This window comes from Camelina sativa, chromosome 13 (genome assembly GCF_030686135.1).
Source record: "Camelina sativa cultivar CO46 ecotype springtype chromosome 13, ASM3068613v1".
Classification (NCBI taxonomy): domain Eukaryota; kingdom Viridiplantae; phylum Streptophyta; class Magnoliopsida; order Brassicales; family Brassicaceae; genus Camelina; species Camelina sativa.
The window spans coordinates 247,433-259,392 of NC_141892.1; the positions used below are offsets into that span (position 1 = coordinate 247,433).

Below are 11,960 nucleotides of genomic sequence, written 5' to 3' on the forward strand. Positions count from 1 at the left end.
TAAATTTTAAGGAGTAACGCGAGTAATATCAAAACCGGTTAAAATTGGTTAGACCCTAATCAAAACCGGTCGAAATTGGATGGACGCTAATCAAAACCGGTCGAAATTGGATGGTAGCTAATCAAAACCAGACACAAACAGACATTTTATTACCTTACCATAAACTGTAACATACACTCTTTTGAGCTCTAGGATTCAGTTGACGAACATTTTGAATTAGGAGGAGGAATACAACTTATTACATTCAAAAATACAAAACACACACTAAAAAAGGTCATATGATTACTGTGGAAAATATGACCTTCTGGAAATCCAAAATCGCGGTTTCAGGTTTGTTCATCTGTTGTGTTAGGACTTGCTTTCTTCCGGTTGTCATCCGCGATTCTTTGGAACTCCTTCTCACTCGCTGCAATGAGTTTCTTGACGATGTCGAATGTAGTAAGCTTAATACTGAAACAACACGAAAGAGAGTTCCAAAATTATTAGTGCTGAAACAAGAAGAAAACAAAAAAGCTGCTTTTGTAACAAAACTATAACTACCTGCTGTTTGGCATGCTTTTGAGTGCATTGGGAACGAAGCCACGGTACAAGCCAATAACTCCTTCACGCGCAACGATACCTGCACAACAGTTTTGAGGATAAAAAGGTAAGTCACCAGAAACTACCGTTATGGAAGGGAAGAATAAAATATACTACACAGTATATGGTATTTTTGTTCCTACCTGAGAAAGCGTCTAATACTGATTTATATGGAGTACCCTTCAATTGCATCTGTCTTCTTATGGTATCTAATGGATAGCAAGTACCAGTTGCCATAGCAGCAGCGACTACTGCTGTTAACAAAGATGATTGCGTCTTTTGTTGATACTTCTCTGGCAAAGATTTCTTTACCCTGGAGATATCGAACTTGTTAACAATCTAGTAAATCTCCAGGGGTAGTGTTTTACTGCTAGTAGACTTACAGATCAAAGACGCAGAAGTTGATGGCAATGTAAGGAGCTATACTTAAAAGCGAAGGGCCGAGACCTTTATAGAATGATGCAAGTCCTTCCTCCCGCAGCATGTTCAAAGCAACCTAGATAGTAGATATGACATGTCCCTTATAATCTTGATGAATTTTTGGAACATATAGTTGGTGTATGATCCGATGATCATACCTGGGACATGGTTCGATAACCAGGTTCAACAGCTAACCTCAATCTCAGCACATCTAAAGGGTATGTAATCTGCATAAAGAAGATAGATTCTAAGGGAATTTTAAGATTAGACAAACTCATTCAGGCCTATAAACAACGTTAGTTACCAGAGTAGACGTCATGCCAGCACAAGCACCAGCACCGAGCCTTCCGAGAACAGTCAATTGACCGTCTTTTCCCCTAAAGAGTTTCTAAGAAACACATAAAGGGAAAAATGTTCAGGAAACAGAGTATTTCTAAAACTTTTTATACAACCAAAGTTAGATATGGAAAGATTATATACCTTGTATGTTTCATATGCAAACAACTGGGCTGCGCTATAAGGTACGATCCTTATCACCTGGATTATTCAGACTAAGATTATGTGCAATCAAACTATACTATATTTACACACCTTGATATTTCAATAAGAGTCCAAGAAATTGAAGGTACCTGAGGTAGATTTCCTTTCCAATAACCTTTAAGACCTTCTTCTTTTCCAATAAGAGTAATCGCCTGCAGTAGCAATTCCAAGCAAAACCAAAATCAACAGAGATTTTAAAATAATTCATCTTAACAATTACATGATTAAGTATATATATATACCTCAATGAAACCAATAGCCTTCTTAGCACTTTGTTGCCCAGCTCGAACACCGTGTGTCTATAAATTAAATCAACAAGTCTGTTAACAAAGAACACAATCACACATACTCCATAGATTCATTCCGTCAAGGTATACCTTCTTGAGTTGAGAGATTCAAATACATGATCAAAATCATCCCTACATGTAACATCAACAACTAATGCAAAAACGATAGCGTATTGATGTGCTCACGACTAACCAAGTCCACCATTTTTAAAAAAAAAAAAAAGACACGAGGAGTAAAGAAAAAAAAAAAAGAAAACACACGTGCGAGAAAACCTTAAAGTTGTTGAGAATGAGAGGAGAGAGCTCTCTTGGTCTTACCTGCATTAGGAGCTTTATTCGGTCAAGCGGTGCCGTCACTGACTTTGCGGCGGCTCCGGCGAACGCCCCGGCGAAGAACAGTGCGGCGTCTTTCGGTACGAATGACAGTAAAGCGACCGGATTTTTCAAGAGCTGAGCCGAACTAGGCGCGAACTCATCCTCCTCCTTGCGAAACACCACCGACACCGACGCGAATGCTCCGCCTCCGCCGCCATTCCCACCGTTAAACTGAGATTCCTTCCGATCTCTCCGAGTCGCTACAGATAAGGAGGCGAAATTGGTAAAACCGCCACCACCGATTCTTTTGTTCCTTGTCCGACGATTCGACGACACGTTGTTCTCCAGGAGGCTCCATGAAGGTTCGTCGGTGAGAGCGAAATCAGAGGTCCTGAGTGAAGGAACACTACGGAATTGAAGTAGAGACTTCTCTTCTCCCATGGCGGATCAAATTTTTGGATTTCTTATTTTTTTTTTTTTTTTTGGGCTTCCAAAATCTCTCGCCTGCCTGAGAGGAATATTCAGATTTTAATTTGGTTATATATATATATATAAATTGCAACAAAATTGTACTATAAATTGTCTCCAGTGATGGCATTCCTGTAATTAAACAGTTCGTATTTTAACTATTTTTAATAATGGGATCCGATCCAAACAAAAGTTCTAGTCAAATTAGTGGGCTCAGTTGGGCTTTTCCCGAGACTTGGAAGTTGGAACATACCATTATGAAAAATATAACTTCCGGCCAAAGTAACGGTGAGTCCGTGTAATTAAATTTTCAGATTTTACGAAAATGACAAATAGCGTTAAGACTTTTGAATACTCTGATATGTTTGTTTCCCATGAAAAGCCATTTAGATTTGTAATTTAAAAAACAGATTCCTACTTTTATGAAATATTGCTGCCAATATATGTACGTTACATTCATGATATATGTACCATAACATATATCTCACGTGAAATCAACAGATATCAACTACATATTTCGTGGTGCAAGTCGTTAGTTATTACGTTTACCTTAACTACCTCTATGGAATCGTTAATAAAACTGATTTAAGTATAAATTACTTTAAAAAATATTTACTTGCACAATACAAATTCAAGAACTAAAATATGTAGTAAAATTAATAAACAATACACTAATAAAAAAAAAAAAAAGAAAAAAAAAAGAAAAAAGACAAAACAATAGTCGTCGGGTTACCTGCAAAAAGATATGAACCATATATCACAATATAGAATTAAGTAGTCTGAGAATCTGAAAATGATTTAACATTCTAGAAGTTGGTTTTCTTAGATTTATCATATGTTTTTTTGTTTACTATTGTATATATATGGATCGATGGGGAACAAGCTAGCACTCATTGTTGTTACCCTCGAACTTCGATTCCTAAAGCTTAAGCATTCGTATATTATTATTATTATTTTCACATTAAGAACTATATTCTTCTATCATTGAAATGTGGCATAAAGTATTTGATAAATAATTGAACATATATAGCTTACATTGTCGTCATTCTGTGATTAGTTGTATTGGTTTCGGCTGCAATTGAGAAAACAGAAAATCAATATCATAGTGAATATTTCATACCGATCGAACAGTAAGTAATGCAAAGAGAAACTTACTTGAGGGTGAGTTAGAGACAAAGAAGCAGGCCGCAATGACAACATAACACAAGAGAAGAGCCAAGCCTTTCATATAGTGCGACGTACCATCCTATTAATAATCGTATAATAAATATATTCATAAAACTATATATTTTACACAGCCGTAAGAATCAAAGTATATATACTATATTTAGTGAGTACAGAAATGAAATTGCACCTGCAGTATTAAGGAAGTAACAATAATGGACAAGGCAAGACAAGTGGTCTCAAGGAGGTTGAAGTTAAGGTCCATTTCTATTCCCATTATCCATGCCACTAACACTGTCACTGGTACCTACATTCAAATTTGAAATTAGATTGTTGTAAGGAAAGTGAACCACAATGAAATATTTTCTTAGTATTAGTACAAGTTTATGAAAAATGAAAAATAATATATATCCTCCATTGAAGATAACCTATATACCTCATAATTGAGCCAAGTTTGTAAACCCCTAAGAGAAGTATTTGTTAAAAAAAAAAAATTGTTAAATCGATTTGCCTACCACGAACAAAGCAATTTGCGTTGCAGACCCGAGAGCAATTCCAAGGGTTATATCCTAATAAAGAGGTTTGATGTGAATGTTAATGAACTAATTATATGATGTAATAAATTAGGGGGGAAACGAAGTAAAACATACGAGTTTGTTACGGAAGGCGAAGATGACAGCTCCAGCATGCTCAGCTGCATTACCAACAATTGGTAACAATATGATTCCTATGAATCCCACTGATAATCCCCACGAGTCTGCTGCGTCCTGTCCATTTCATATTTACTTTGTTTTATAAAACTTATAATGGAATTAATCGAATTTAAGTATTCAAGAAAATACTACATTAATTAACAGACCTGGATAGTGGAGACAAGGTACTCGGAGAGCAAAGCAACGAGAAGTGTCATTATAATAAGCCAAAAAATCGCACTCCACATTCCAATAACGGCTTCTTCTTCTTCTTCCTTGATTCTCACGTCATCGTCATACACGTGCTCTTCTTCTTCTTCTTCTTCTTCTTCTTCTTCTTCTTCTTCTTCTTCCCTCTTTTATATAATTAACCGACGCACACACATATATATAGATTATAAGAAGCAGCACAAGATATATGATTCATATTGTGAAGAGTAGTATAAGAGAGAATGTCAGTGTGAGAGAGAGAACCTGAGGAACAGGAGGAGGAGGAGGAGGAGAGAGATGAGAAGAGAAGAGGTGAAAGATGAGGAAAGCCAAGTAAGCAACGAGCATAACGAAGCTGCTTACTCTGGACAACACAACAACAGCTGATACATCGTCTTCACCTTGCATTGTGAATCTCAATATCATTGGTAGTGTATGACACAAGAGCGCCAGATACAACAACATGCTATTCATTTCTCCCTGTCTCTGTTCTTGTAAACAATTACGAAACATATGCATGATAAGATGATACATATATTTAAGGATCGGACTAATTAATTAAATTCAAAAGAGTAAATTTTTGAACGTACTGAGTCGAATGATTGGTGTTTGCGGAGATTAGAGAGACCACCAAGGAAGAGGGAAGTGCCTAAGACGAGGAGAAGATTGGAGAGAATAGAGCCAAGAAGTGAAAGTTTCACTATTCTCATCTTCCTTTGTCCAACCGCTAGAATCGCAATTATCATCTCCGTGGCGTTCCCACAAGTCGCGTTCATTAATCCCCCAACTTCACACATTCATTAAAAAAATTCCACCATTAATTTTCCCATATATGTAAAACAGTTTCACATTACATTAATTCCAATTTCCTTAGTTTGTTTATTTAGCTTGCATGTCAATAATGTTATCAAATCCAGAATAATCTAAAAAAAAAAAAAAAATCATTTAACTTCGGTTTTGTGCTGGATAATCCGGCCGGTTCGATTCAAATGGCAACAAATAATAGTCAACGAAATTTAAATGATCACCTGTTGGACCGGTATGGAAAGCAATTTGCCTGTTTAAGAATTAAAAAATAATAATATTTGTAGATAATTAATAACGCTATTATTAATTTTAAAATAAATAAAAACGTTATTTAGTAGAATGAAAAAAAAAAAAAAGAAGAATAATTATTACTCTGTGAGGAAACTGATACGTTCGGCCAAAGGTGTCAATCCCAGCAAGCTCAACGCAAACACCCACGCCTGTTTTTTGTTTTGTTGGTTACATGAATGAAGGGATAATACCTGTTTATTTGTTATGGTTTGTAAAAAGTTGAAAAACTTACACGTGGACATCTATAACGGTGAGCGACAACGGCGAGAGGAACGGCCGGGAAGAGAATGAACAGTTTGGTGCCGAGAAGAACTTCTTGAAGATTCGTCAAGATTAGTCTCACAAATTCCCAACGAACTCTCGAGATCAGCTTCAGATCCGATCTCTTCCTTATCATCGACGACGCAGACACCGTTCTCCGCACACGCCTCGACGTCTCTGCCGTCGGTTTATCACTTCCTCCGCCATTCTCTAACAGAGACAAATTCCGAGACGGTTCCGCACTGATCCAAGACATTTTATTCGTTGACTCTCTCTCTCTCTGGTAAAAAAACCCACCAAAGCACCTTTTTATGTTTTTCCCTTTGAATCTGTTTTTTTTTTTCTTTTCTTTTCTCAAAATCTGATTTTTTTTCTTTTTCTTTTTCTTTCTCGGTTTTGTATTTATATTTGTATAAAAATTAAAACAGAACGCGTGTGAACGAACGTTTCTTTCTATATCCTTTTTTTGTTGTTGTTGACGTCTTTGTATATTATTTTTACATTTTTTGGTCAATGTTTTTGTGTCTATCATTTATGTCAATATATCATTTTATAAAAATACAAATAAGATAAAGATATACATAAATCTTTATAAGGTTGTCAAAAAAAAAAAAAAAACTTTATAATATAGGTTTAGATCTTCACAATGTATATCTCTTGTATATTTGGATATATCCAACCAATGTATTCAGAGCCTGACTAATGAAATTGGGGGCCTATACAAATTAAGAAAAAGTTGCACTTTTTTTTGGTAAAATGACAATTTTTCTAGGTAAAATGACATTTTTACTTTCATAATATCAAAACCTACAAAATAAAAATATATCATTTAATAAAAAATCTTGTATAAAAAACATATTCCTAAAACTTAAAAAAAAAAACTAACAAAAACTTCAATTTTTTTTAAAAAGATAACCATTTTTTCTTGTTTCTATTAAAAATTTTCTTTAAATTTATATATTTTTTTCATTCATATATAACCCAAAAAAAAAAAAAGTGGGGGCCCCTTCTAAGTGGGGTCCTATTGAAATGTTTCAAAAACATTTGTTCAAATCGGGCTCTGAATGTAGTATAGATACATTACTCATGAATAGAATGATCTCTACGGAGTTTTACCTTTCTATAATGAGAACTACTATAAGAAGAAGAAATGAATGGCTTCAATCCCGCGCAAGTTGCAACTATATATATAAATGATTTGGAATTTTTGTGTGTCTCCTTGCACATGTTGGACTCAATTTTTGTGTGACTTGATGAATACTTTTTATAAACTTCCTATGTGTTACTAACGAAATGAAGAGTGTACGTAGGGGATTAATTTACATGCATCGATCCTCATAGATTAAACAAATCACACATCTCGATAACGGTCATATAAGTGAAAACGCGAAAAAAAAAAAATTGGAGTTATGTGCGGTTGACTCATCTAAATAAGTTGCATTAGTCTTTACGTGTGTTATTCCCCCACGAAATTTACGAATCATCTTCTATAAACTAATTATTATATGAATTTATGTCTTTATCTTGCGAAACTCCCTCGAAATTTCTAAAACTATTTGATGTATGTATCAATAGGTAGTCTTAATATAAACTAAGTGGTTTCGAATTGAATTTTATATGTGACATCCTAAAAATACCATAAAAATTGTAGAAAAACGTTTATAAAGACATTCTAGAGTACCAAGCGTCGGTAGTTCAATTGATAAAGACTTTTTGGCAAAGTTTAGAGATTGTTGGTTCGAGGAACACCGCTTCGAAGATGACCATATAAAATGATCTGGTCCTGGTCTGCGGACCAAATCAAAAATTCAACTCGGTTTAATTTATATTAAATTATATTCTATATTTGTCAAAAATAAATCTATACCATACACTAAAATTTTATTCCATACACACAAACATTATAAAATTGTTACATTACGTCGGTCTGATTTGGGAACAACATACCTGATCACTCTCCATAATAGCAATCAAAAGAGCAGAATGGGTGGTCTACCTGAGATGATACTACTATCTTTATTTTGTAAGGACAACGTCTTCGGCAAGTTTTGCATATAGGTCGAGTTGAATAAGTGTTGGGAAGAACATGGACCGTTGTTTTGTCCCAGTTTACTGTGCGAGTTTGTCCAGCCTTCATATACGGATCTCTTCCTAGTAAACAGTCGATGTGAAGTGTGACTCCACACTCATTGCATGAATATAACCCTTTCCTTGGATCTATATCTTCCTCGCATATTTCGCACCCATAAAGCTCATCTTTTGCATCTTCTTCGTAAGAGAAATAAAGCAAATGCTCGTCATGCTGGTACCTTGCTGTATGTGGAAGAGTGGCACAACGAAAACACAAAACAAAATCGCATTTCACACAGTTCAAAGGTTGTGGCTTCCATGATTGACAGATGGAACATATTTCACCATCGTATTGAGTAGAGGTAACGAACAAGAGATGTGGGTGAGAGTGATGATGGAACGGCTCAGATATAGAAGCACAAAGAGTATCTAACACCATATAGTTACACATCCCTTGAATACCACATGCATATGCGAAACCGCATGAGTATCGTCGACATTTCCAACATTGAAACCAACTTGTGGTGTAACTGAGTTCTAGAATCAATGGATGAACATGCAGCATAAATTGTTTAACACGAGGAATATATGCACATGATTCATGTAAAATGAAATCATCACATTGCAAACATCGATACACATTACCACCACCACCATCAGCATCATCATAACAAGGAAGTCTGCACGCTTGACAATGCTTGCTTTCATTGTGAATTTTTTTTTCAAGTCGCAACTGATGACCCGGATGAGTGGGATGTTGTATAATCCCATCCCCTTTGTCCTCAAACACTTGAGATTTTTCATATGTTTTTTCAGGCTCTCCTTCAAGCTCTTTCCTGTCACACACATCACTTTGCATGGCACATCTAGAATGCACAGCATAAACGCATCCCACCTTCATGCAAGAGTATTCTCCGTAATTTTGTTTTATCTTTGCATGACAAACTCCACAATCAGTCGGGTCTTTGTAAGGAAGATTACAAGTAAAAGTGAGGCGATGATCGTGACGAGATACCTTTATGACATATGGTAAGTCAACACATCGTTTATGGACAATGAAATCACATAGGAGACATACATATAAGTAACCGTGATCGCCATCCAACCCACAAACATCGCAAATCAAAGTGGATATCCTTGGGAAGTAATGAAGGGTATGCATATGCCTTTTCGGATTGTTTATAGTAAGGGATGCTGGTTTCTCCGCACAGGATGGATGGAGTGAAAAATCGCAAAGAGAGCAGTAGTAAAATAGCTCGTGATGGGCCCTTCTACAAGAAGAACATTGTGTTTGATGTTGTCTGGAAGGTTCGGGAAGCCAGAGAAGTTGAAGAGGATGTTTTGGATGATCAGAGGAATGGAACTCGGAAGGAGACCTAACACATTCTTTGTGGTAGTGATTTCTGCAATAGCTGCAGAAATAATAGGTTTTACCTATCATCTCTATCTGACAAGCCCAACAATAATATATTACTTTGTCCTCTTCACCTTCTTTTTTGTTGCGAAGAAGCAAGGAGTGATGATGATTGGACTTTTCGTCTTCAGCATCAGAAATGAAATAGGAACTCTTGATTATGTGATGGATTTTCCCACTAATTGTTGTCACTTTGCCATCTTTATCTTTTTCAAATCGTTCTACAGGGCATAAGAGACGATAGGAAGAAGCGTGCTCAAGAGGATCCATTGGTTTCTGGTAGTTGTGACGACAATTGGCTAAAGCTATAGGGTTTATATGTTCGTGTTATTTCAAGTTTGTATCACGGCAAGTATCACAAATTATGTTCTTTTCTTAATGCCCCATTTTTAAAAGAAAATGCTTAGTATCGAAGGGAAACAGAATATATTCTATGTTCTTTTCTTAACTAACTGGTCATTAATTGTCCCTCTTTATGTTCAACTGATCTTTAAGCGAGAAGCCACACCAACTGAGGAATGATGATGATTTGGCATCCCTGTAATGGTATCTCATTTGACCATAACTTTGACCCAAAAAGCAAATCGAAATGAGCTGCTAGAGAAACAAACAGAACGGTAGTTTAGAGGTGGAAGATTCATGAGTTTGTCAACCTATTCTTCAGAGGTTGCTTTCTCTCTAAGCTTGATGCAATAAACTCGGTTTCCGAGATGCTTCACCTGGAGGCCAGCTTCTTCGCAACCAGTAAAGAATAGAGACTCATCGTCTTTCCCAATCCTTCGTCTCCAGCTCATTAAGAACACCGGACGAGGCAGTTCTGTGTCTGCTCCTACAGGTAAAAAGAGTAAATGTTGAGACTTCTTTTAGTGTGGTGACAAAAAGAAAGGACGACTGACCATTTAGCTTGCATTCTGTTGGACTAGCGGCATTGGTTGGTTTGTAGGTTTTGAGAAGAAAAGTCAGAGACTTGATCAAGTTTGGGTACTGTTTCACATCTGCGAAAAAAACAAAATGTAAAAAATGTATAATGTATAGATAGTTTTCCAAAAAAAAAGAATGGGAAAGGGGTGTTTACATAGAAGTATATCACTAGCTATGATCAAATCCCAATCTGGTTCTGAGATTGGAAAATTCATCCCCCCATGTATCTGTCATAATAGACAAGAATATAAAAAAGAGCAGACATAATCAAGTCAATACTTAGCCATTTTACTAGAGATAAGATAAGAATGTGGTTCATTGAGAGAGTGATAAGCAGGGAAACTCACGCTTGATATGAGGCAGGGAAGGGATAATCTCGTTTGCAATACAGTTATGAACAATATTATCTTCAATCTCTTGATCATTGTAATCCGAAGTAGTTATGTCGAGATTGAACTCTTTCTTAAGAAAAATAGCTAGAGCCCCTGTGCCACTGCCAAATTGATGATTATAAGTACAAAAAGCCTGATCAGTGGACTCTGACGACACTGGCATATAAAAGCAGTTTGTAACTAAGACTCAAATCAATCATAGTTGGGATGCAAGGAAGTACCTTCCAATCTCGAGACAGCGCCGCCTTTGGATCAAGTGTCGATGCTGCAGTAACCAATTAGCAAAGGCAAATGTACCTGGCCACAGCAAGTTTGCATTCAGCTGATGGAAACCAAATTCCCGGATTTGCAATTCCTACTCAAGATTCAAATAACAACAAGTAATCACAATCACCAACACAGAACTGTACTCTCTAGTAGTTTAACTACTAACTTGTAACTATTTTTTACAAGGAAACATGATTCCTCAGTTAAACCCCCCCCCCCCCCCCCCAAATCAACTTAACCACTACTATATTAACTCAAAATCCCTGAAATCAGAAGTTCGAGTTTCTTCACTCTTCAACGGAGAAGATAAAACTAAAATAGGGAATCGATAGCAGAGTAGGATCGAGGATTGAAAAAAAATTACAAATCCAGGAAACTGGTGATTCCTCTCAACGAAGCTCTGGCTCGTCTCCGTCGTCTCTCCATCTGAGAAAAACAAAAATACAGCTTACTTCGCTTTATATATATGATACTCTCTCTACGATCATAGCAGAAATAGAAAGAGAAGAGGTATCACTGACCGGAGAAGTCACCGTCGGCGGCGAAGAGGGACGCCGGCGAGAAGAGGGCTATGTCCATGTCACTCGTTGAGTTGTTTGTTTAGGTAGCGGAAAGACTGGTTTGATCGAACGGCTTAAAGACGTGTTCCCATCTCTGAGATCCTCTGGCCGCCCTAGAGTGTCCGGAAATTTCCTAATTCCGTGCAAAATAAAGTCCAATGTAACCTTAAAAGCCCATTAGGGCAACTAAAAGAGTACAAATTTCAGGCCCATCTCCACATTTGCCATTGATGTCTAAATTCGTATGTTATCTTTTAGCTCTGAATATTGTTTTCTAACCGGAACCAAACTTTTGAACCGAA

The 11,960-nt window shown here is 36.5% G+C and overlaps 4 protein-coding genes across 5 annotated transcripts; all 4 read right to left on the reverse strand.

Annotated features, from left to right (window-relative positions):
• Positions 1–130: 130 nt before the first annotated feature.
• Positions 131–2,732, reverse strand: LOC104734152 (thylakoid ADP,ATP carrier protein, chloroplastic). The gene is made up of 10 exons (XM_087481445.1): positions 2,145–2,732; positions 1,782–1,838; positions 1,629–1,691; positions 1,480–1,536; positions 1,304–1,387; positions 1,158–1,226; positions 963–1,075; positions 723–892; positions 541–619; positions 131–450 (listed from the first exon to the last, which is right to left on the reverse strand). The coding sequence occupies exons 1-10, from the start codon at positions 2,580–2,582 to the stop codon at positions 327–329; spliced, it is 1,254 nt and encodes a 417-aa protein (XP_087337571.1). The 5' UTR covers positions 2,583–2,732; the 3' UTR covers positions 131–326.
• Positions 2,733–3,177: 445 nt separating this feature from the next.
• Positions 3,178–7,319, reverse strand: LOC104734153 (vacuolar cation/proton exchanger 4). Of its 2 annotated transcripts, XM_010453677.2 has the most exons (13): positions 7,151–7,319; positions 6,006–6,841; positions 5,855–5,922; positions 5,704–5,732; positions 5,266–5,462; positions 4,940–5,161; positions 4,633–4,821; positions 4,424–4,540; positions 4,289–4,342; positions 3,964–4,080; positions 3,765–3,855; positions 3,645–3,681; positions 3,178–3,342 (listed from the first exon to the last, which is right to left on the reverse strand). In XM_010453677.2, the coding sequence occupies exons 2-13, from the start codon at positions 6,564–6,566 to the stop codon at positions 3,339–3,341; spliced, it is 1,686 nt and encodes a 561-aa protein (XP_010451979.2). In that variant the 5' UTR covers positions 6,567–6,841; positions 7,151–7,319; the 3' UTR covers positions 3,178–3,338. The 2 variants fall into 2 exon arrangements, with proteins under 2 accessions (XP_010451979.2, XP_087337574.1); XM_087481448.1 differs by lacking the exons at positions 5,704–5,732; positions 5,855–5,922; positions 6,006–6,841; positions 7,151–7,319 and having other exon boundaries at positions 4,940–5,166; positions 5,266–5,403.
• Positions 7,320–7,879: 560 nt separating this feature from the next.
• Positions 7,880–9,842, reverse strand: LOC104734155 (uncharacterized). Its single transcript, XM_019234396.2, has one exon. The coding sequence runs from the start codon at positions 9,786–9,788 to the stop codon at positions 7,986–7,988; it is 1,803 nt and encodes a 600-aa protein (XP_019089941.2). The 5' UTR covers positions 9,789–9,842; the 3' UTR covers positions 7,880–7,985.
• Positions 9,843–9,888: 46 nt separating this feature from the next.
• Positions 9,889–11,779, reverse strand: LOC104734154 (protein N-terminal and lysine N-methyltransferase EFM7). Its single transcript, XM_010453678.3, is given in 8 exon segments — positions 9,889–10,347; positions 10,415–10,513; positions 10,594–10,648; positions 10,650–10,666; positions 10,787–10,932; positions 11,053–11,186; positions 11,463–11,524; positions 11,620–11,779. Coding segments are annotated over 8 exon segments (747 nt in total). The 5' UTR covers positions 11,678–11,779; the 3' UTR covers positions 9,889–10,171.
• Between the last annotated feature and the right edge of the window lie 181 nt (positions 11,780–11,960).

Excerpts from the sequence above, each read along its gene's own strand:
- LOC104734152 (XM_087481445.1), bottom strand. The coding sequence starts at position 2,582 with ATGGGAGAAGAGAAGTCTCTACTTCAATTCCGTAGTGTTCCTTCACTC. Across the intron at positions 1,692-1,781 it reads AGGCTATTGGTTTCATTGAG|GCGATTACTCTTATTGGAAA; the intron begins GTATATATATAT and ends TTGCTACTGCAG. Across the intron at positions 893-962 it reads AACTTCTGCGTCTTTGATCT|GGTAAAGAAATCTTTGCCAG; the intron begins GTAAGTCTACTA and ends CGATATCTCCAG.
- LOC104734153 (XM_010453677.2), bottom strand. The coding sequence starts at position 6,566 with ATGATAGACACAAAAACATTGACCAAAAAATGTAAAAATAATATACAA. Across the intron at positions 5,463-5,703 it reads TTTCCATACCGGTCCAACAG|TTGGGGGATTAATGAACGCG; the intron begins GTGATCATTTAA and ends GAATGTGTGAAG. Across the intron at positions 4,343-4,423 it reads TCGCCTTCCGTAACAAACTC|GATATAACCCTTGGAATTGC; the intron begins GTATGTTTTACT and ends CCTCTTTATTAG.
- LOC104734155 (XM_019234396.2), bottom strand. The coding sequence starts at position 9,788 with ATGGATCCTCTTGAGCACGCTTCTTCCTATCGTCTCTTATGCCCTGTA.